The following is a 23226-nucleotide window of genomic DNA, read 5'->3' as shown; positions in this document are numbered from 1 at the left end:
AAACAGGTCAGGGGCTTATCGGCAGCAAAGACTGGCGCTTCAATCTTTTCACGGTAGAAGAAACTGTTTAAGAAGCTGCTATATTTATCTGAGGTATTGAGATTTAGAGAAGGCCTTGGTAGAGAGTTACCATCCTTCTTCAACTCAAGGTATTCTGCTGATTGGGAAATTAGCCTCCTTACATCTACTCCTTCCATCTAAAAATATATACATGTATATCCTTCTTTTATGCAAGAGCATAAGTGATTATTATTATGTGTTTCATTTTTGTCACCCAAAAATACACCGTTGTGTGACCAAACTGTCAGAGTGTACCGCCGCATGTGTACGTGTGAGTGAGATAAAGCGAGGGCATGAGTCTTTTCAGCTCCAGTGTGTGATCATATAACAATATGAAGAGGAAAAATTGTTACTAGGTTAAAAGAGCAAAGCAGTTAGGGAGAGAGACAGACACAGGAAAACGAGTGACTGCTAAAAAGGATTCACGAGCAGAATATTGCTTCTCTTCTCAGGTTGGCTCTGAATTATTGAAGAGCCGCCGAGTCAGACCTGATTGTCCTCATTACAGTGAAACATACGAAAGCATAATTCAAACGTTGATAAGTGGAGAGAAAGGAATGCACTTTACCCCCTCAGCAAATTGTAGTTATTGCTAGGCCTTATCTATTTTGCTGGTGTTCGTACAAAGAGATTTCACCGCATCCGCAATTATGTACGAGTGACATAAAACACATTGCTGTCTCGAGCCACCAAACGAGTTTCTGCACCCTTAAAACAGGTATTTTTTCTATATCTCTCCTTAGACTGAATGAGCCTTTGTGCCAAATCTTCCCTGGTCTGTCACACGGCACAGCTCTGCTTCCTCTGCAGTTCACCGCCGCCTTGCAAGATTTATGAAGAGTGTCCAGGTGCCCATGAAATGCTTCCACGTCGGAGTCTCTGTGATATAGAATAACAACCGTGTCAGCGGCGCCACAGGAACTGATACAGGACAAGGTGCACTGATCATTCAGGGAGGGAGAAAGGAGGACATGGAGAAAAAAAGTTGTGGGGGGCTGAAAGGAGGACTGGTGGCAGAGAGTCAGAGTCAGAGAGAGAGAGAGAGAGCTGTGGAAACCAGATGAGGATTTCTTTGCATTCAGGACACAGATGAGAGCAGCCAGACTCATCGAGGTGAGTGGAAACGATTAGTTTCCCTTGCTCTTCAACTGAGGTCTGAGCCAGTGTACTCCCTCAGCTGAATCACTCCCTCTCTGTCTCTCACACGCTCTTTGCCTCGCTGCCTTGTCTGATTCATGGGAAAAAAATCATCTCTATTGAGCGATGGGGTCATGCAGTTCCCACTATCTCTCTCTCTCTCTCTCTCTCACTCCCTCCCTCACTTACTCTCACTCACGAGCACACACACACACATACACACACACACAGACAGGTCTCCTGTGACTCTTTCTCCTGTCTTCCCGATCAGGACTAAGTTTCTTCATTACGGCGGTTCTGCCTTGGATTTATGAACAGCTGCGCCATGTTTAAATTGGCCTGAGTGGTTCATACAGTACAGGCGTGTCTCTCATGAATCTTTCTGCCCACTCATCCCTCTGCCGCTGATTACTATGGCTGTCTCGGGGAGCTCGCAGACAAACCCAGGCCTCCTCGTGCCGAGCGCACCAAGTCAAGTGAGGATGGCACGGCTGCAGCAGCGATGGCGGACGGCGAGAGCTGCAGCGGATGACAAATTGGGACTGGGATGTGTGTGTGTGTGTGTGTGTGTGTGTGTGTGTGTGTGTGTGTGTGTGTGTGTGTGTGTGTGTGTGTGTGTGTGTGTGTGTGTGTGTGTGTGTGTGTGTGTGTGTGTGTATGTGTGTGTGTGTGTGTTGGAGGCGGCAGGGGTGTTCTCGAGCTGTGTGTTTGAATCTGGACTCTCTGTCTGCTAGATAATCATCTGACACGCTCTCAGACAGACGGGGCCGTGGGCTTCCAAACCATCAACAAGTTTGCCTGTCCACTCTCCCAGGGACTTCTATTGCCCTCGCTCGCCTTCAGGTCATCTTTTCAAACCGCTTTACTAATGTTAGCTTTGCTGATAAGCACTTTTGATAGAGGAGGCATCTGCGGAAATGATTCCCTCAACCCCTCGTGAGATAAAGGAGCTGTGGATGGGACTTGGCAGGAGAGGCGCTCGCATGCACGCTAATGTGAGCACCGCCGCTCAGCCGCAAATGCTCTTGATTCCACATACCCACGTAGACACATATATATATATATACAGGCCTTTGCATCAAGGAGCATTTCGGCACAAGCCAGAGATCATCTAAATTATTCCCCACCACTTGTACAGTTCAAGATGCCAAACTGAGAGCAACATGTACACTCGTGCACACACCAGTGGTGGGGAAAATCATTCCTGCTCTTATCTACTGTGACACAACATCCGGATTTGGGTGGATGTGCCGAGACCAAGGGAAATGTCCCTGCTCACTCGGAAAGGTTGATACTCCGGCTGAATCTCTCTCATTAATCTGAACGTCTGTTTAATTTTGTTCCATTTCTCCCTTTGACTTTGTGACGTGTTCAACTCCGTTTCGAAACTCTGTGTCACGGCAGAGGAACTGAGGGCAGGGAAGAGCGAGTGGAAGAGGCGGGCGCAGATAGTCCAACAGACAACAGAGGAAAGACTCTCCCGTTTTCAATTCCAGAGTAATGAGACAGAAATGTGAGAAGAGCATGAGAGAGGAAGAGGACAAGGTGGAACAAGGGAGACTATCTTGTTCCCCTCAATCCAGCTAAGCTTCTCGCTGCCTCTGGGTTATGTAGCTCATTGGTGCTAAACAATAGATCCACAGCTCCGCTCAATTCCTTGATGGAATTGCAGCGAATAGAAGTGTGAGTCGGCCAAGGGGCTTAGTTCAGGAGTACACCAAACATTTTCAGATCCGCGAGGTGAAACTTTCCAAGTTGACAGATAATATTTGCATCAGGTTAAGTGTGTCACCTTCCAGATACAGCGGGAGAAATACTACAAAGATGTTAAACAAATGCAGTTCAGATTGTATTAAACGTCAAGGCACTCCTCGGGGCTTGTCTTGAACAATTTTTGTTCTGATACAAAGATTCAAAAGTCAAAACCATTTCTTCAAATAACAGTTCATTTTTTTAAACACTGCTATAATTCCGGAAGCATTACTTTTTCCCCAGTTAATGTTAGGCTTTCATTGTCACTCCTCTTAACACACCCTTGAAGATCTTCCATATCCATTCATAGGTTTTATAACCATCATAAAATTATAATCTTTTTTTTTTTTTGCAAAGACCAGTTCATCTAAGCACTTTTGAGTGTCATTTGCAATTTTATAATAATTCAAAAGGACAACTGACATTATGTTTTCTATTGTTATCTTCACATGCATAGAGCAGAAGATGGTATATTTTAGTTTTTGTAATTTTCTTAACAATTAAAATGACACGAAAAATATAAAAGGGAAAACCTTTTTTTTCCCTATAAGCTTTTTTTTTTTTTTGCATCCACAGTGTTCAGTTTTGTTTCATGTTTGTACTTGTGCCATGAAATACACATTTCCTCTCGGGACAGTGCCATTTCCCGGCATTTTCCAGAGCTGAGCTCCAGGATCAGCTGGATGAAGAGCTCTTCTCATCGCGTTCCTCAGGCTGGTTAATCTTTGTACAGTGGAGAGAGACATCTCACTGGTTTCCAAATGATGGTCATGTGTGACAACTCAATTCTGAGGCCCGTGAAAGAGGAGTGCCGTTTTATGATGTGTGAGAAATGTGTTCTCTTTGTGTTGCACTTGGTCCAGAGGAAGTGTGTCTGCGTGCCAAACTGCCTTGACAGTCTATTCCCTCTCACTCAAAATGAGATATTATTTGTTGGCCAGTGCAGTTGGTGGTGTACGTACAGTATATCACTCTGGCATTAAGGTTTTCGGCTCTCAACATAAATAAAACGTGCACGTGCAGCTCTCAGCAGAAGGGAAACACGACTTTGGAGATACAATGTCACAGGAATGATGGGGACAAAGGGATGGAATGCATGCAAAGAAAAAGGCCATAGTGTGGAAATACCATGTTGACAATCGCACTGCTCTTCTGCTTTATCATTATTCTGAGGTAGTGGCAACAGATGACCTTTCCTGGTCAAGAGCTTAGTGTGGTTAAAATTCAATTGAGTGGAAGGGAGCCCAAAGGAGAAGAGAAAAAAAATAGCATGGTAACCTTTATTCTTTTATTGATGCTAACCTTGAACAGTGGGCCCCAAAGGGGATGAGTGCAGCGTGCGCGAGAAAATAGGCTTTAGAGAGTGTGTGTGTGTGTGTGTGTGTGTGTGTGTGTGTGTGTGTGTTGTGCGTGCGCATGGCCGCGAAGATAGCAAATGAAATTGTTTAAACACAAAGGTCTGACTTTGTGCTGGTTAAAAATAGTCTTAGTGCAGTTTGCCATTTCACTGTGTCTGTCACATACGAATGTACAGTCAACCGGCACAGCCTGTGCTGCTGCCGCCAAACAGCGCAAGTCTCCCCAGCGGCATCTTCCTCTCGCTGCCTCTCTTGTTCTCGCCATCCGCCATCCATCCTTCCTTTTTCCTCTGTCTCCTCCCCCACCTTCCCTCTCGAGGACTGAAACAGGGCTAATTGAAATAAATGAACTGCGGCGCAAATCATTGTTGATAACATCAGCGGCATGGGGATGCTGATTGCAAGCTTGTTGAGTGAATGTTGCAGAACTAGTTGGTAATGAAGGACCTTGTTTGCCTATTACACTCTGGACATTGCGGACACCCACACGCCCTCGTGAATATTGTTCTAACCCACCTGTGGGGTCTGGAGAGGAAAAGGAAAACTGGATGATTCCTCGTTTTGTTTTTATTCGCACATCAATTTTTGACACTTACACTCGTTTTTCATTCAGGCAACTGGCTATTGCTCATAAAGTCCTCAGAATAACTGTACAGTATATAAAATTAGTACAACAAACACTATACACAGGAGGGGCAGCGCCTGGGCCTGGAGGACAGGAGGTAATTACTGGAATGTGTAAATGCAATGAAACAAACAGAACAGCGGGAGTGAATTGAAAAAATATAACACATGCTGGATACAGTCTACTGTTTGAGTCAGAGGAGGTAAGCAGCGCATTATGAAATGTCATTTGTTTGAGGGAAAATCTACTGTAAAATATAATTTACATACAGTACATATATATAATTCCTGTAATATTTCATACTCTCTATTTGTTAATTTGAAGACGATTTGATTTTAGCTAAACTGCAGAGACTGACTGTAGTAACTATGTCATATGAATCAATTCATGAAGCTGCTCAACATTCATGATTTGGTAATTTCTAGTTTAGGGAAATAGTTGTCGGTGTGTGTAGATACTGAATTTTAATTTCAAAAACCACTGGTGCAGCACAGTGTAAACTCGGTTCATGAGTGGATTTTCCCTTTAAGGCAATCAACCACATCGCTCTGATTTGGCCCTATCCTCATTTCACTGGCCCCGTGAAATTGCCACAATCAGCCAGAAGATGTGCAAAAAAAAAAAAGAAGAAAAAAATCACAGTAGACTTGTACCCAGCTTCTGTCGGTGTTTCATGCTTCTGAAAGAGCAACAACCCATTCCCTCTCTAGTCCTATAATCCTGGCCACAGAGACACACAAACACAGACACACAAAAATAACAGAATCTTCTTTAGCACCATTGAAGAGCAAATCGTGTCAAATGAACAGCAACATATTCTGTTCAAATGTCAACATGTGAACAGACCAGAGAAAAACAAAAACCGCTGAGCAGGGCAGAAAAGTGAAAACGGGTTATGTCAGCCATTATAAAATGCTTTCAAGACATGCGAGAAATGTCTCCTGGTATAAAGGACCCGCAGTCCTTAGGACGTGAGAGCTGTATGATCAGCGTGCTCTTAATGCTTGTCCTGAAATATCCCCAACCTAGCTGCTAAGGTATGTCATAGTAAGTACATACCACAGTAGAAGGGGTGTTAATGTGACATATACAGTACTGTAGTCTGTGGAAACATTGAGCTTACTATCAAGCCCACGAAGGGAAGCAGTCCAATGAAGCAAACAACCTTATCCATTCAAGTAAGTGTCGGGTCCAGTAACTAGCTACACCTATTGAATACTAATCAAGGTAATTCACTGAGAAAACTGCAGTTGAAGGGTAAAAAGGACAATTTATCATTCCTGCACACAGGAAATTAATTATGGTGCTGGTGTGGAATTAATATGCTAGGCTAGTGCACAACTGCTCTGCGATTGTCATTAAGGTGAAAATCTGCGATTGCAAATGAGTACGACAACGTCTCTGATTTATTCAGTCCGCGTCTTTTGTAAAACATTAGGTGGCAACTAGTTCATCCATGATCTGAGGAGTGCCACTTAACGGACTCGTACCACAGGATGACAGAAAGTTCCTTTCCGTGATCGGACAGATCCGCCCCGTTTGTGATTGGTCATCGTCAAGTGGTGCGGTCCTCACAATTCTTGAGGATCAATCAGAGGACACTCAACCAGTGAAAAGAAAACAAAAAACACAGAATTAAATAGTTTTAACTGGAAGATTTCCCTTTGGTGAATGTGCTTTGTGCCCACTGATGCATGTCCTCTTTCTTGTCATTCTTCTTATTGTTGTAAAGCCATAGAGCCTATTTCATTGGCTGTTGAAGAATCTTAAATAATATACCACAAAACCCACCACATACATGAACATAATGTAATAAATATTGCTCAGGGTAGTGGTAAAAGTCCATTTTCTTTCCTTGAAAACTTGCTGTGCAGGTCTTTTTCTTTGTCACTGGCAGAGGTGTTAACCATTGAAGCAAACTCGTCCAACCTGGAATCCAAACTTCTGGTTGCTCTTGCCAAAGTCGACAGGAGCCACATCTACGATAGGGAGCAGCTCTGCCGAGGGGGATTCGATCTCCAGAACAGTCCTTTCCTGACCTTTGCGGAACTGAAAGAGAAAAAAAAAGTCTTCTTAGGATTCAGTCTTTATTCAACATGCTAGCCATCTCCACTCTAGTGTTCATTTCATTCACGAGAATCTACAATCTTTTTTTCCTATGACTAAGATAGGATGACAGAGATACCATTAAAAAACTAACTATGACTATAGCAACATGCATTATTGTTAAGAAAAAGAGGTTGGGGCGAAATTGTAGATCAAAACACAAAAACTACACAAAATCTTTTTATAATTTCATTGATGAAAAAAGGAGATAAACTTACAAACATTGCTTTTTTCAAACTTTGAATGGCCTGCCTGAAGCCCCTTTGAAGTCAGTGATTTGATAACTAGACACTTATTAACTCAAGTACCAGTTGACAAGAGCATGTCCCAGCACTGACCTGGCATCCATCATGCACTGCAGTGATGAAGGGGCTTTTGGCCTGTGTCAGCTCCTCATCATTGCTGCCCCTGAAGCGGAGGGCATGCTGGTGGGAGCGGGAGGTGCCGTCGAACCAGCCTGCCGAGTTCTGGCAGGTGTAGGTGAAGCTCTGCTTGGCCGTGGCACTCAGTAGTTTCAGGAAGGTCAGCTGAACGACATGTACAGGGTTCGCGTCCCTGTCGTTGTACGAGAACTGGATGGCGCAAACACGCGGACGTTAGATTCCGTCATAGGTAGAGCATGTTAGTATGGACCCAACTTTAGAACAGCATCAGCAGAGTCACGCCCAAGCTCTCTATCATATAATTGTATTTCCTTTACAATTATTAGTACAAATGTTCCCCTTTCATGGAAATTTTTGTAAGCAAGATTGCAACTTCTCTTGAAAATCATGACAGACAGAGGAAGTAAAGTAGAACGTGAGGATATTAAGGGAAGAAGGGAAAAAAAAGCAAATTCAAGCACTCTGGGTTAGAAAGTAAGTGAATTGCAATTGTGCAGGCAGCTCAGTGATTGTCTCAGAGGGTTATGAGATGTCCGATCGGGTGCACGTGAAAAGCCAGTGCTCTTAGCGTGTTGCCCTGAATACTAATCAATGAGATGGAGCTGCCAATGACTTTGTGCGAGTCACTCTGACTCCTGAAACCAACTGCTCACAATATCAAATCAACTCTGTCATTTCAAATGGACTAATAAATTAAAGTTCGCAAATAAACAAAAACATTGCATCATTCACATCTGTCATGTGCACCTGGGTAGATACAAACACACACACCTCTACTTGTCAGTCATGCGTATGAATATCACTCAAACACTCAAATAGGACGAGTGGTAGTAGCTGAAAAAGGATTGCCTGGCATTTGGAGCCAGGTGGAAATAATAGCAGGAGGAAAGTTTTGATGTTTTTTTTTTTCGTACCTGCTTTCCTTTCCTGTATTGGCTGTACCAGCTTCCTGGCTTCTCTTTGTTCCACGCTGCTAATTTCACCTAGATTCACAGAGGGGGAGCAGGAGGATGTTGAGTAAAAAGTTTAGGCTCAAGGGATTCAGGGAGGTATTTGCGCTCCGATGTAATACGATGAGGTCGACTTTGTAAAGGCTGACACTGAGACATTGGAGGCTTACCATCTCTGTCCTCTTGTCAGGGTACAGACAGGTCTCTCCATCAGCTGTGAAGTTGCAGTAGACCTTGATTGAGTCGCGGTGACAGCCCTGGTTAGGATCTATCCAGTAGTCTCCTACAAAGTGCACAAAAAGCATGTCAGTCAAACAAGCACCAGATGTTACGACATACACGATGATAACATGCAGCTGGTAAAATGACACACAGATTTGACTTGAAATGGTTGTGTGTTTGAGTGTGTGCATTTCCAACATGCCCAGTGTTTCCTAGACTAGATGCAACTTTTAAGGTGATGAGAAGCGGTCTGTGAAATGGGCATCAAGCAATGTCTTTGCTAACCATCTTTGTAGTGAGGCTGAACCATCATGAGCTCTTTGCAGGTGCGGGCAGGGCTCTCGAAGGTTCCCAGAGGCCTCCTCATCAACTCCACTTCGGTTTTCATAGAAGACAGGGTAGCAAAGACTTCTTCCATTCCCTCTGCGTCCTCTAGAGGCTGATCTCCCTGGAGGAACTCCTCCATGTCCAGATCCACATCCTCCTCCCTTGATGGGGATATTCCTCCCGTCCGATCGGAGTGCCTTCGTCTCTTCCGCTTGCCCCCCCTGATCGGCAGGGGCTGAATCATTGTTGCAGGGGGTCCCTGGAGGTAGCACAGAGAGGTGAGCAAGAGGTGAAAGAGAAAGGAAGGGGATAAAGTTGACACTGAGAAGGTCGTGATGTGGATCATTGGATGTACTCACCGGGGGTCCTGGTGGGCCAGCAGTGCCTGTATCACCTCTGGGACCAACAATTCCCTGGAGAATAAAAGAAGACAAAACTTTGTGTCAATCATGTCTCACCTGGAGCCTCTGACACACCACTTGGCTAAACCCCGGCTTTATCCATGCAGATATGTCTGCTGCTTTATAGGATTATCCCGCTTTGTGCATCAGCACTCTGTGGTCAAAGCCTTGGCTCTCAAGACACACTATAGTGGTTTTCGTAACATCACACACACCAGAACAAAATCCTATTAAAAGAGCCCAATGGAAAAATCACACACTAGGCAAGAGTGGCTGTACAGCAGGTTTTTAGTTTCAAAGACATGCGGTAAACATAGCTGAGCATTATGATTATGGCGCATGGTATATTTAAGCCAACAGACATTTTTTCTCTCTTCACCCACATATGCTCCCAGCAGCTGCTAACCAAGTTGAGTACAGGAATGGCAATGAATCAATAAGACAGATTACTGGACTCACCGTGTCTCCCTTGGATCCTTTCTCACCAGATGCACCCTGAGAGTGAAGAGGAAAAGTAAGCAAACAGTCAAAAAATAAATTAAAGTTATTGTAATAAGCTGTTAACTGGGGAATCAGGCACCTGCTGAAAATTTGAACTCTACTGACAATGAAATAATAACAGCACTGTACTCGTGATCCTTTTCTAACACAATCAATCTTAGAAAAGGATCATCAAAAAAACCTTGTAACACCCAGGTCACTTACTGACAGTCCTGGTGGTCCTGGTGGGCCTGTGGGACCAGGTGGGCCGGCGACACCCTGCATACAAGGACAAACAAATCTTGTTACTGAACTAAGATTTCTTTGAACATAACTGTCTCAAATACATTATGTTGCTGCTCCATGTACCCCATCTCCTTTCGATCCATGTGTACCCTGTATCCCGGGCAGGCCTCTGTCTCCCTTCTCACCAGATTCTCCTGGCGGTCCAATTAGACCGATCAACCCACCATGACCCTGCAGAGAGATATGGTTCATTAGCATAGTTTCCAAGGATTTAGAGTGGCACAAAGTGTTCTCTATACTAAGGGCTAAACACTCACTTTATCTCCCTTCGTTCCAGGGTCTCCTTTTAGTCCTAGAAGTCCAGGTGGCCCCTGTTAATAATACCATATGCATTAGTTGGTCACAGCAATGCTGTAAACTGAAATGTGGTTAGTTTGTGTTGGGTTTGAATCCTGATTTATTAATCGAAATGTCCCGGAAGCCCCTTCTTATTTTCTGGGCTCCATAATCAGGCAAATATAAGAATCTTACTATTGGTCCTGGTGGTCCAGTTTGCCCGGGTGGCCCATTTAACCCTTGTTCGCCCTGGAAAATAAACACAGGGATTGATTATTACAGCATGTCAAAACATTAATTACACATAAACAGAAAGGACCTCATGTGGTTTCAGCATGTACTAACCGAGGGACCTGGGATGCCTCGGAGTCCTTCTGGGCCAGACCTTCCGGGATGTCCTTGGGGTCCAACAGGGCCTGTCTTACCCACTGGACCCTGGGTTCCCATTGTCCCCTACAGAGAAACGGGAGAGTGAGCAAATTACATCAAAAAGGTTTTGTTGATGGGCAAGATATACAACTGCTGAGTACCATTCCTCATCCTTACCTTTGCTCCCTTCATGCCTTGCTTCCCTTCTTTTCCTGCAGCACCTACATGACCCTGAGTGAGAGAAAGACAATGTTGCTCAGATGATGATGAGTACTATTAACCATAAGAAAGCTATAAGGAAACACACATATTACTACATTCATATATACAAAATACAATACACTAAGCTCACCCTCCGTCCAGGAGGTCCTAAAGGACCAGGCTCTCCAGAGGCTCCAGGGGGTCCCTACAGATTAAAAAACAGAAATACCATCCAATCATGAAAACAGTAAACACTGAGGAGAAAGCCCAGCTACAGTAATTAAGACTTAAAGTTTCACAATGTGAGAGGATAAAGACTTTAGCTAAGCAACAAAATATGGTAGTGTTATAAATATATACAGTAAGCATATAAAAAAAACCTTACTGCTTTGCCAGGTTCTCCATTGTCTCCCTTAGGTCCCGGTCCACCATCTACCCCCTGATGAAGAAATGTAATGAGGGGGAAGTTATCAAAAAAATAAATCAAAGATAATTACTAATGAAATAACCATAACAATAATGCTCACATTAACGCCAGATTCTCCACGGGGTCCTGAATCTCCGGGGAATCCGATAGGACCCTATGGGCAAAAAAATTGTTATTAGCCATCGTACGTGTGACATTAACAGACTGACTGATCTAACAATCAGAGCAAGAAAATGTCAATGAACCAGAGAGACAGACTCACGAGGTTGCCTTTGGATCCGTCCTCGCCTGGTACCCCTCTGGGTCCTGGAGGCCCAGCTGCACCGGGAGGGCCAGAGTCACCCTTCTCCCCCACATCGCCTTTAGCACCCTAGGACAACAACAGATGAGTTTACAATCACTGAAAGGGCAAAGAGAGAAAGCAAATAGGGGATGATGTTGAGCAAACCAGGAAGGAGGGAAGGAGGGAGAGAGGGAGGGAGGGAGGGAGGTTATGTGACTCACAGCAATGCCAGGCTCTCCCACTGATCCTGGGTCCCCAGCCTCACCGTCCTCACCCTGGTAGAGAGGGGGACTGTTAGCAACATATAACACCACAAACGCACTGGCGCATGAACACATGTACACAAACCACCACCATTCCACTTTATGTGCACAGGCACAGGCAGTGTAGTCGCTAATGGTAATGCTGACCTTCTCTCCAACAAGTCCAGGCTGGCCGACCCCACCAGACAATCCATGTGGACCCTGGGGCAGGAGGAGAGAAAGAACAGCTTGAATCAGAATCCTATGAAACAAGAGCGAGTGTGAAATATTCATTTGATTCACGAAAAATCAAGTTCTAGGCGAGGTACAGTATTCATCTATTTGGTTTGTCAGCAGTTCTGCTAACCGAATGCTGAAACTGGAACAAAATAATCACAACACGGGGAAAAATACTGCGTGTCAGGTTTGCAAGGTGGATAGTATCTGAGTTGCATGGATGCTGTTTCCCCATCTCTCTCCATCAGTAGGTTTGTTTGTTTGTGCATGTTAGCCTGCACACATGTATTTCAGTATATTCTGCCTGCAACCTGTAAAAGCTTGTCTTGTAGAATAGGAGAGCTGAGTACAGTCATGCACTGCTACTGAGCTCCTGCTGTCAGCTTCTTTCCTCACACGCCAGCCCGCTCCATCTTTTGCTCTTTTCCACTGTTCCTTTATCAGGATCCCACCATCTCTGCACCGCTGTATTACCATGCTTCCTATGATGAAGCACTTCCACGGCACACACGGCTTTCTGCAACACTGCTGAATAATTGACCACTCTGAGGGACTGTAGAGAGATGGCCATTACTAGAGGTAAATATAACTGCATCTCAGGGATGATCGTATAATACATCTTAATGATTCATAGAGTAGTAAATATAACTCCCTCCCAGGGATTTTATCCTAATACTGTTTAATAATTGAAGTTTCAAATGTGGCGGCGGGTCTTTGGCAGGAAGTGTTCAAACAAAGAGACAGTATCTGTGGAAATGAGGGACTGGAAAATATAAGCATACGATGCAGTTCAGTTTGATCTTCATATAAGACTGTGTCTTGAATTGGATTCTTCTTTATTCCATAGATGATTCACTGTCATGTTTTCTTCATGATAAGTTGCTGGAAAATATCAGAATTCCAATATTCACACAATGTGTAATTTCAATAGTTCCCTTTATGAGTAAGATTAATTTGAAAAAACTTTGGAGTACACAAAGCAATAAATAGAATTATAATGACTATTTTTTTTATTTACAAGAACAAATATAAAACAAAGAATAATAACCTATATGAATGCAAGGACATCCGCCTAAATTCTGATAGACAGAAATTATTAAAAATTATGCACATTTATTCATTATGAGACTGCCGTTATAATATTTGGTAATTCTGATAAGCAATGGACCATTCTGCTGCATTTATTGTCTTAAATAATGTAGACGTAATGCAGTCTACCTCTCCGCCAATGGACCCCTGAGGGCCTCGTGGTCCGTGCTGTCCTGGGGGTCCCTGTGGAGAGAGAAATTATTTTTTTTTAGTAGGATCTCAGTGCAGATAATAAGGATACACTGTATTAATAAAATACACACAGAGATAGAAACTGGAAGTGAACTAGGGGTTGGCTGGTCCTTTCTAAATTGAATGAGAGTTAGGAGTCAGTCAATGGTTGATTGCTCATGCAGTGGCCCCAGATCTATGATCATTATCGTTGTGACATGATGAAGACGTCCAGACAGGTCATTACCCTCAATATGACACAAGCTCAGATTCTTTCTAATTTTCCCCACCTACTCCCTCTCCCTTATTCCCGCTTATTAATAAGAAACCTCTATCCTGTGATGTGCAAGACCATACTCTCTCATGCACAGTGACTGCATGTGATTTGACTATTCTGTGCAGCTCAAGCGAGCGCCAAGCAATTAATCCTAACTGTGCTCGGCTTCAATTTCAGTGGAGTAGATGTTGAGCTGTGCGCCGAATCCCTCTGAAGTCGTGGTGGGAGCCCCGTGCTGTAAAAACACAGACAGAAAACCAGACAATCTGCCCAGAGAGAGAGAGAGAGAGACTGAGTGGGACTAGAGGAAAAACATATCCTTTGGGCAGAGAAATACTTGAGCATTAGAGGGGAGAAATTTGTGATCCGCAACGCGCACACTTGTACGAAACTTCCCCATTGATTCCTCAGCCTCTCTCCTCCCTCTCTCCCTTTCCCTCCTTCCTCTGTTTTGGTTCCATTTTGATGCACCCCCCCCCCCCCTAATCTTGCTGTGGAGAAGAAGGGCCATAGAGGCTCTTGTTGAGCGTGTGTTCATGGTTGACGGCGTGGTGAGATGACTGTCACAAAGGAGGATGCTCATTAGACAGCCAAGGCTGAGGCTAATCTGATTAGCAGCTGTCACACCGTCTTCCTGCTCACAATCAGTGCCCTGCCTCTTCCTTCCACTCCGCTGCTCCACTGCCTCCCTTCTGTCACTCTCTCTCTCTCTCTCTTTTTAAAATCTATTTCCTACTTTTATTTACCTCTTCATTCTCTGGCATTGTCTTTCTCGCGCATGAAACCATGGTCTATTTTGTCATTGACATTGAAAAGATGAGTTCAGATTGTTATAGGTTGAAAGGTTCAAGAGGCTTTTTTTTCCTGTTCACCAAATAGACTGCATATCAAAATGGATGAAGTCACCAGTACAATGAAGCTAATGTGGAAGTCAGTTTCTATAAAAGCCTATGAGCAAATGACTCTTCTTCTCACTTGTTAATACCGTCGGTAAACATTTTCCTCAGGAGTTAGCGGTCTCCATCTCTCGTTTCAAGTCTTCTTCAAAGCAGCACGATGTTCATCTTGTTCATTTTGAGTAAAATAGACGATAAAGCACTGTATGCATTGGCGCATGGATACAGCGTGATTGACATCTAGTTCTGTCCAATTGGTGCATGGTTGCAGGTGTAGGTGGGCGTGCTCTCAGTCAGAGAGCATGCCCCCCACTCCTACGTCTTGAAAAAAACAACAAGATGATGTTGGTCACAGTACTAAACTCGACGCTTCAAAACGACAGTTCCCAAACCAATGGGCGACGTCATGGTGGGTTAGTCTGGAAGTAGAAGAATAGCCAAATGTCTTGATCTAAATGAGTCATTTTTGTGTGTGCATTAGATAATGTGTATCCGGGCTGAGTTCAAAACCATGGCAGGCTTTCATCTAAAGATCAGTGAGACTAATCGAGGACCAGAGCAAAGTGAGTTCCACTCAAGACCCACAGCCCGGAGTCTCGGGGTGGTAAACGCTAATGATTATCGGCACAGGAAAAAGGTTGGTTCCACGAGTTTGACACAAAGCCGCAGAATCAGCACAGCTGGTGCTAACAAACTAAATAGGTGGCACTAATTCAAGTTTAATGAGCTGTGCTGGGCTGTCTGCGCACCAGCTCTGGTTCATAGGCTGCTGATGCCTTGAACCTGTGCAATACTGTAATTACGAGAGCTGCGATTTGGGCAACCTTGGAAACACCAGGTCAGATAGAATCTCAAAAACAACATCATATTTTATCTTCTCCACTTTTAATTACAGCCTTTTGCTCCTGTAATAGTCTATTCGAAAAATTGCAATTCCCTGGTATTAGGAAATCATAATTAAGCATGGAATGAGTTTATTGCAGTATGTGTCTCTAATATGAAGGCAGAATGAGATTTATTCTATAACACAATGGTATCCAGTAATTATGTGCTGTAATTGCAGAATTATATGATTATGTGTAATGCGTTAACATATTTGATCATTCTTTAAATGGGATATCAACAATGAATAACATTTAATACACACCAAAAATCTGTAAAGCCTCGCCCAAAATTACTATGTAAGATGTCACCAGTATAATATACGTCATCAAGTTATCTTTGACTATTTGGTGACCTTACCCTAGAAGCCCGTGTGTTCACAAACACAGAACAGTGCCTAGGAGTTTCCTTACAATAAAAAAGGAACCTTTCTCGCATCATATCCCCAATCTATCTAAAAATAATTTTTTTGTGTACAAACCAATGCATATGTTTGATCCTGATCAAGATCTTTGAAATTGGTTGAAGACAAAGTGGAAACACACTTTCAAAGTAAAGACAATATCAGACAAGACCAAGACAGTGTTCTAATCACAAAATCATACAAGATGTATGAGAAGTGTTGTTGAGAACGGACTTGTGACTGACACTGGATCACAGCAGTGGATACGTGTTGAGTGTTGAATGTTGTGAGATTGCTGAGCTGTTCTTACCATTGAGCCAACATGCCCGCTCTCTCCTTTCTCGCCTGGTGGTCCTGGCATTCCCTACAAATGCAGATATGGTGAGCAAGCGGCCTCAGGCATGGCATAGAAATAAAAATAAACATGAAAGAAATAGAGATTATCCAAGGAGATGAAGAGTTAGAGTTTATAGCAATCCTTACCTGTAGTCCAGAAGGACCAGATGCCCCCTTAAAGCCTCTGTGACCTTCATCTCCTTTTGCCCCGTTCATTCCCTGCTGCCCACGAGGGCCTGGCTCGCCATCTGCACCCTGAAAGATTCACGGACAGGTCAGCACGGTCAACGGCGCACCAACCAAACCAACCAACCTTTCTCTTATGATGAAATACTTTCACGTGATGCATTCTGAGTTATCACAACATACTGTCAGTCCAGGCTGGCCCACAGGCCCTTGAATTCCAACAGGTCCTGGGGGTCCCTGGAAAAGCAGCGGGGACAGTTCAATACACGTTCACTGCAGGGAAGACATCATTTTAACCATCTGCTATTTCCACCAGAGGATGCACTGTCCAGACCAAATTAATTACAAGTTATCCCGAACTGATTATAAGCCTCCTGATGATGTGAGAACACAATATTCATACTCACAGATTCGCCTTTGTCTCCTTTGCTGCCTTTCTGGCCTGGTCCTCCTGTTTCTCCCTATGGAGACAAATGCACAGACACAAACAAAATGAGTCCAAAAATCTGCAAGCACTTTAAAGCAGTTCTGCGGTCCATGCTAGTTGACCAATGTCCAACTACCTTGTCTCCATCCTCTCCTGGAGGTCCAGAAGGTCCTGCAGCCCCTGGCAGCCCTACAGGTCCCAGTTCCCCATCATGCCCAGCTGGCCCCACTGGCCCCTTTTCTCCCTGGGGAACAGATGGGAAAACATAATACATTTAGTAAATGCTAAAATATTTATTATTCACATGTAACAGCATGACACATTGATTCATGTACGTACCAGGGAGGAAAATCACACCCAAGAAAAGCAGGCCTAATCTCCCTCCCTTTCTCCTTCTGTGTCTCTTTTACCTACTGCTCCCTGTCTCATAATGAAACATTCCCGAAGCGAGAGCACATGTTGTTGTTTTGCTTATTACCGAATGGTGGGAGGTGATGGTACAGTATGTGTTGCCTGAGAAATAAAATTAGCAATGTTCCCAATCTTACTGGCTCGCCTTTCTCTCCCATCGGCCCAGCAGGACCCACGCCACCGGGTCGTCCTGGCTGCCCAATAGCGCCAGCCGGCCCAGCAGGGCCCCTCTCTCCGGTAGCACCCTGGAAATAAGAGGAGACAGAGAGGCAGCGAGGTTAGGTGAGAATGCGACATGATTCACTCTTTGATTAAATGTTGTGGGCACGATCACTTTTCACCATGGAAACAGCCTCCTGCCACGTATGTCCTAGAATTCTACATTACATAGAAGCCGAACAGAGACCAAGGGATGTGATGGGAAGCAATTTAATGAAATCAGACTTACAGTAGATCCTGCAACACCAGGTAGGCCCTCGCCTCCTTTCAGACCTGCAGGTCCCTGGAGAGACAGAGCCACAAACAGCATTCACAACCAAGTGACAACCACATTCATTGCAAGATAAATGATCAGTGACTTGAAGTAGTTTCTAATTGCTTTGGTTAGATTTTCAAATCCGAATTTCAGTTTGCAAAACTCCTGCATAGTTAGCATGCTGTTATCATTTTAAGTTGAAAGATTGATTTCGGATTTATTCACAAACTGCACATTTCAGGATGAATCTGACAGTGAATGAAGGTGAAGAAATGAGATATGTGGAATCCTGTGTTACCATGGCACCAGGGTTCCCCCTGCTCCCTCTGAAGCCTTGGAGCCCAGCAGGGCCACTTTTCCCAGAGGCTCCTGTTGGACCTGGGTCTCCCTGGAAACCACACACACACTCATTTGATTTGATATAAGGCAAGTAGCCAGCAGACAGCAGCATCAGGCCCTGATGCAGTCATTAATCACTTAAACCAGCAAGCCACACCAAAAAAGGAACATTTATCTTTTATGAGCCGTAATACACTCAACACCGCAAGGTTTCCTCTGTTATTTATTAGCAAATTAGAGGATAGGATGAGACCCAGGAGATAAGATATTCATACAGTGCTGAGAGAGTCCTTGGGCTTTATCTGGTACAACAGTAATAAGTTGGTGCTGATAAGTGATTATGATCCTGACATTATGATGAAAACCACTCACCTTGGAACCCTCCTTCCCGGCAGCTCCCGGTAAACCATGCTCACCGGGTGGTCCTGGTGAGCCTGGATGGCCTCTATCTCCAGTTGGCCCCGTCTCACCAGATTTGCCCTGAACACAACCAAAGTGCACAACGAACCTCACATTACAGTTCTTCAAAAACATGCCTCCCGAGAAAAACAGCTGTTTGCTTCAGAATAAATAAATCAACTAATATCCCATGAGCGGATCCTCTTACCTGTGGTCCAACGACACCTGGGGGACCAGGAGGTCCGTTCTTGCCTTGGAACCCCTGAAGAACAAGACAAGGACAGGTTAATCAGGTGTCTCTCTATCAGACAGGGAGGGTGTGTTCCTTGATTTAGTATAGGCCCCTCAACTTGCTCTCTTAGTGGAACGGCTGTAATTCAATGAGTCATAACTGTTGACTTGTTTACTGTGTCGATCACGTTGACTTTAGGTTAAGGGAAAAAATGTATATTAAATATGTAGATTTGTTGAGAGTAAAGGTGACTCACTGGTTCCCCTCTCTGGCCTGGGTGACCTGGTAATCCATCCTTTCCTGGTGGACCCTGTGAAGGAGGCATTTTCTTACATCACTGTAATAACGTGAACATGACCATGGGTGAGCATGAAATGTGGAATGAGGTAAAAATGAGTAACATTAAATCAACCGGGCGAACACTATTCAGTGCACGTCTAGCCCACTCACATTAGGGCCTTTAGGTCCTGGTTCGCCGTTTCTTCCCTGTGGTCCTTGGGGACCCTAGAGAATAATAACACAGATGATCGAAACTCTGATCCGAACCACAGATCATATTTTCTGGTGATTGTCCTATACTGATTTATGAGACTATCTCTTGATGGCAAGATTGTTTTTCAGGCTGTAAATCTATGGTGTTATGAAGTCTGTATGTACAGTATCATCTGAGGGTCCAAAGATTACCTGTTCTCCAGGGGATCCTGGAGGACCATCTTGCCCAGAAGAACCCTACCAGGTGGACAAGACATAAGACAAATAAGAACAGTTATTTTACGCGAGTCACTCTAACATTTTTAGCTTTCTGCCCGACAACAAATCTTCAGCTCTCCCAAGATGGTCGTTGAGGGTGAGCGTGTAAACCGAAGCCTCCCCTGCCAAACAGAAGCTTCTCACTGCACCAGATGGCTTGTCATCTCGAAGTGAACAGCAACAACCAGTTCCTACTCGGCCTGTTCATTCGTTAATACTTCATGAGAAAGTCAGGTGTGGGTTTATGTTTGCGTAACTGTACGTGAACATGTCTTTGTTTATCCGGGGGTGTGTGCGCTCACCTTTTCTCCAGACTTTCCAGTGGGCCCCTTTGCTCCTCTCCCCCCTCGGACTCCCTATTAGAGAACAAACAACAATCTGATTTGCACATGCATGAATGTCTGGTGATGTAAAAAAAACATTACAGTGATGTAACAGTGTGCCTCACTCTCATAAGTCAAGGTAAATGGACGGTGTCTAATTAGAGCAAACAGCTTTATGCATTGAGAGAAATATGGCATATCTGTAGCTGTACTCACATTAGGACCTCTTTGGCCCCCAGGCCCTGGCTGACCAGCTGGACCCTGCATTATATAAAGGTTAACAGTTATTTATCACTCACTTATTTTACAATACGTAGAAAAGTTTACACATACAATTCAGAATGTGATGGGGCTTAAAATGTCTGTACAGTCCTCACCCTTCGTCCTTTCTCCCCTGGGACCCCCGCCATACCAGGGAAGCCAAGTGATCCCTGAAGACACACGTAGAGGTTAACCAGCCTCAGCCCCTCCATTCATCACACATCACCCCCAATGTCTCATTAACGTATAATTAACCACTGTATCAAATTAAAGCAAATCTAATCCATGGGCCCAACACAGCCTTAAATACAACATTCATCAGCATGTAATGAATTGATGTCACTAAAGAACTATTAATAAAATAGCCTTTTTTTAATAAGCCATTCATCATCCTTTATTTTTAATCAGACAGGAAACAGTCCAGTCAAAGACATACATCTTTCTGGTTAAAGCTCTGATGAAGGAAGCAGAGGACACATTAACTGATCATAATAGCTCATCAATGCTTAATCACCTTAGGACCTTGTCTTCCCGGGTATCCTGGCAATCCAGGCACGCCAAGTTTACCCTGCAGAGAGATAAGGCAGAATAAGAGGGGAGGAAGAAATCTGCCAGAAAAATATATTTAACAAAAACGCCATGAAATGGCATTAACCATTGAATTAGGATATTTATGACATGCTGCTGACTATGCATGCACCAATACAGCGGGATGTCTTTAAATGAATGCACATAGTGATGACAGAACGATTCAGTGCTCTGGTTCAGTGGTAGTTTTCCTTCAGGTGTAGGCTGTAACCACATGATATATATGTGGTTGCATTGAAATCCACATGTACATTGATTTTCATTTTATACAACACTCTATTCACAGCTGAAAACTGAGCTCAGGGAATTAACCTGAACTATTTAAACATTATAATGGCTGTAACGGGATAATACTGGTATAGATAAGATTTTTCCTATAATTTGAAGCATATTTCATCCCCCATCCTCCTCTTTTGTGCCCCAATGTTGTCTTGTAATGTAAATTTTGTGTAAACATTTTTCTTTTAAATTACCTTTTCGCCCGCTATGCCGGGACCTCCAGAATCTCCCAAGGGTCCTTCTTGGCCCTTTAGCCCCTCTGTTCCATCCTCTCCTCGAGCACCTGGCACTCCATTGTCACCCTAAAGTCAAGAATGGAAGTCATAGCTCTATTACCAATCTGATGGAGAATTACTCAAATTAAATTATACTGGGGTGATTTGAGGTCGCACTCACCCGGTCTCCCTTGAGTCCCATGTCACCTTTGAACCCCGGGAAGCCATCTTCTCCCTGTAACGGATTGAGGAGACTTGATGTATAATTAAAGTTCTTTAAGGATAAATGGCGTCACTACTTTTTATTTAGTGTTCTCCCCCCTACGACCCACAGTTTCATAAGCTGCAGGAACAAAAGCTCACTATCTTTTACTCACCTTCTCTCCTTTGCCCCCCTTTAGACCTCTAACTCCATCTGCTCCCTGTGGGGGAAAAATATATAATTTAGCAACGATCCAATATCCCGGACAAGCCAACCTACGAAAAAAAACTCTGGACATCACATAGAAAAATCACTGGTTGCCTGTATTTCCAAAAATATCCCGTCCTAAAACAATGAAATGATTTATAAGTGAGTATTGATTTTTTTCTTGACCTAACATTGCTCTGTTATTGAGCGGTTATTGACCTTACATTCATGTCATACTAATGACTGCCAACAAGGTCAGGCTTCCCCTGAAGGATGTCGGGGGCAGACTACGTGACAGAGTCAAACACTGAGTAGAATGCCATTTAACAGCCCCAGTTTATTCCTCGATTTTAAACGCACGCTCAGTCAGAGTGGACTGCTCCACTCCTGTGCACACAGCTCTGCTCTGTATGACCGCCAGTTGTTCCCCACTCTGTTGATAGCGTTCCCCTTGAGAACCGTGGTGCGTTCCCTCCATCTGTCAACTGTCAGTCATACACCCAAGCACCTTGTCCGTCACAGGTAGACACATATGCAGAAGGAAACGGGCGGCGGAATAAATATCTCATTGGGCGTTACACCTGGGATCATGATGCGTTCATGTCTCACCTTGACGCCGCGGGTCCCTGGGTACCCAAGAGGCCCCTGAGCGCCTAGTGAACCCTACATGAAAATATAAAGAACAGTGTTTTTCAAGCAAATTGCATTTCTCTGTCCACATATGAATGACCAATCAGCCGCAGTGTCATATCATTTATTACCAGGAAACAAAAACAGACACAGAAAAAGCAGGTGACGCTGATGAGTGGGAACCGCACGCCGCTGACTTTAACGGGCTACTGCTGTGGTACAATAAAGATGATGACATCGTAGGAACACAATGATTATTATGATGAGAGTAAGCATTATTGTAACCTAATGTCAGTGAGTGCAATAAATTATCAGAAAACGGCATGATACTTTTAATAACCTGCTACTGCAAACAAGCCTCAGTTGTTTAGATACCCACTTGAATTCCTTTCTCTCCCGCGGGGCCCTCTCTTCCTGGGTGACCCTGAAGAAGGAAAAACATGAAAGAAATCTACTTGGTGCTGCTGCAAATAAATCATTATAGTGTCAATCCTTGACTGAAATGTCTGAATGGGCCAAAACAATGAAAAAGGAGGCAACCCCCTTTGGCACTTGAATAAAAATAAAGTAAGGAAAAAAAATACTACAATTACATTAATATGACTGTTGATTAACGTAAAGTGTTCGTTTTTTTAAATAAGGAAATGCGGAAATACACACTCTTACTTTTATATAAATGTACATAGGTTTGACCCATTTGTCAGACTACACTTGATGGACAACGATGTGCCTATGCCGAAATGCATTGCATTGCATCAATAGTGTGCAGACTCCTCTAGTAAATCAATTGATGTTGTGCAGTTGTCATTTGCACTCTCTTTGCATGTGCATGTAGAAAAATTAATGTGCAAAGGTATTGATACATGCATGGTTCTGTATTTTCCTGTTGTTGTATGCATTTATGTAATGTTTGTGTTTCTGTGTTTACTTACAGTGGGGCCATCAATGCCTGGCAGTCCCAGCATGCCTTGTTTCCCCTGGGGACCCTGTAGAGGACAGAGAGAAGTATGAACACTGTGGTAGAGCTTCAGAGACGATGGAACACCCCAGCTCCCCCTAAGAGACCACATTTCCCACTTTGCTGCTTCGATACCAAACATTGTATT

The 23226-nt window shown here is 43.9% G+C and overlaps 1 protein-coding gene across 3 annotated transcripts in view; it reads right to left on the bottom strand.

The window, feature by feature from the left end:
• Positions 1-4856: 4856 nt before the first annotated feature.
• The window catches only part of col5a3a (collagen, type V, alpha 3a), a 44324-nt gene continuing 25954 nt past the window's right edge, over positions 4857-23226 (bottom strand). For all 3 annotated transcript variants that reach the window (XM_035615537.2, XM_047328302.1, XM_047328303.1), the window contains 43 exons: positions 23053-23106; positions 22500-22544; positions 22100-22153; positions 21459-21503; positions 21263-21316; positions 21061-21168; positions 20514-20567; positions 20116-20169; positions 19955-19999; positions 19718-19771; positions 19350-19394; positions 19116-19169; positions 18922-18975; positions 18642-18695; positions 18407-18514; positions 17994-18083; positions 17669-17722; positions 17358-17465; positions 16946-17053; positions 16790-16843; positions 16566-16619; positions 16344-16451; positions 16171-16224; positions 13361-13414; positions 12074-12127; positions 11885-11938; positions 11643-11750; positions 11481-11534; positions 11339-11392; positions 11105-11158; positions 10930-10983; positions 10729-10836; positions 10579-10632; positions 10365-10418; positions 10171-10278; positions 10027-10080; positions 9781-9816; positions 9280-9333; positions 8879-9179; positions 8542-8654; positions 8336-8404; positions 7377-7610; positions 4857-6981 (listed from right to left, as the gene is read on the bottom strand). In XM_035615537.2, coding sequence (XP_035471430.2) covers positions 6835-6981; positions 7377-7610; positions 8336-8404; positions 8542-8654; positions 8879-9179; positions 9280-9333; positions 9781-9816; positions 10027-10080; positions 10171-10278; positions 10365-10418; positions 10579-10632; positions 10729-10836; positions 10930-10983; positions 11105-11158; positions 11339-11392; positions 11481-11534; positions 11643-11750; positions 11885-11938; positions 12074-12127; positions 13361-13414; positions 16171-16224; positions 16344-16451; positions 16566-16619; positions 16790-16843; positions 16946-17053; positions 17358-17465; positions 17669-17722; positions 17994-18083; positions 18407-18514; positions 18642-18695; positions 18922-18975; positions 19116-19169; positions 19350-19394; positions 19718-19771; positions 19955-19999; positions 20116-20169; positions 20514-20567; positions 21061-21168; positions 21263-21316; positions 21459-21503; positions 22100-22153; positions 22500-22544; positions 23053-23106 — 3330 coding nt within the window. In that variant the 3' untranslated portion in view covers positions 4857-6834. The remainder of the gene's footprint in view (positions 6982-7376; positions 7611-8335; positions 8405-8541; positions 8655-8878; positions 9180-9279; positions 9334-9780; positions 9817-10026; positions 10081-10170; positions 10279-10364; positions 10419-10578; positions 10633-10728; positions 10837-10929; positions 10984-11104; positions 11159-11338; positions 11393-11480; positions 11535-11642; positions 11751-11884; positions 11939-12073; positions 12128-13360; positions 13415-16170; positions 16225-16343; positions 16452-16565; positions 16620-16789; positions 16844-16945; positions 17054-17357; positions 17466-17668; positions 17723-17993; positions 18084-18406; positions 18515-18641; positions 18696-18921; positions 18976-19115; positions 19170-19349; positions 19395-19717; positions 19772-19954; positions 20000-20115; positions 20170-20513; positions 20568-21060; positions 21169-21262; positions 21317-21458; positions 21504-22099; positions 22154-22499; positions 22545-23052; positions 23107-23226) is intronic.

This window comes from Scophthalmus maximus, chromosome 17 (genome assembly GCF_022379125.1).
Source record: "Scophthalmus maximus strain ysfricsl-2021 chromosome 17, ASM2237912v1, whole genome shotgun sequence".
Taxonomy (NCBI): domain Eukaryota; kingdom Metazoa; phylum Chordata; class Actinopteri; order Pleuronectiformes; family Scophthalmidae; genus Scophthalmus; species Scophthalmus maximus.
The sequence above is the reverse complement of the archived record's forward strand: the minus strand, read 5'-3'. Positions and strand labels throughout refer to the sequence as shown.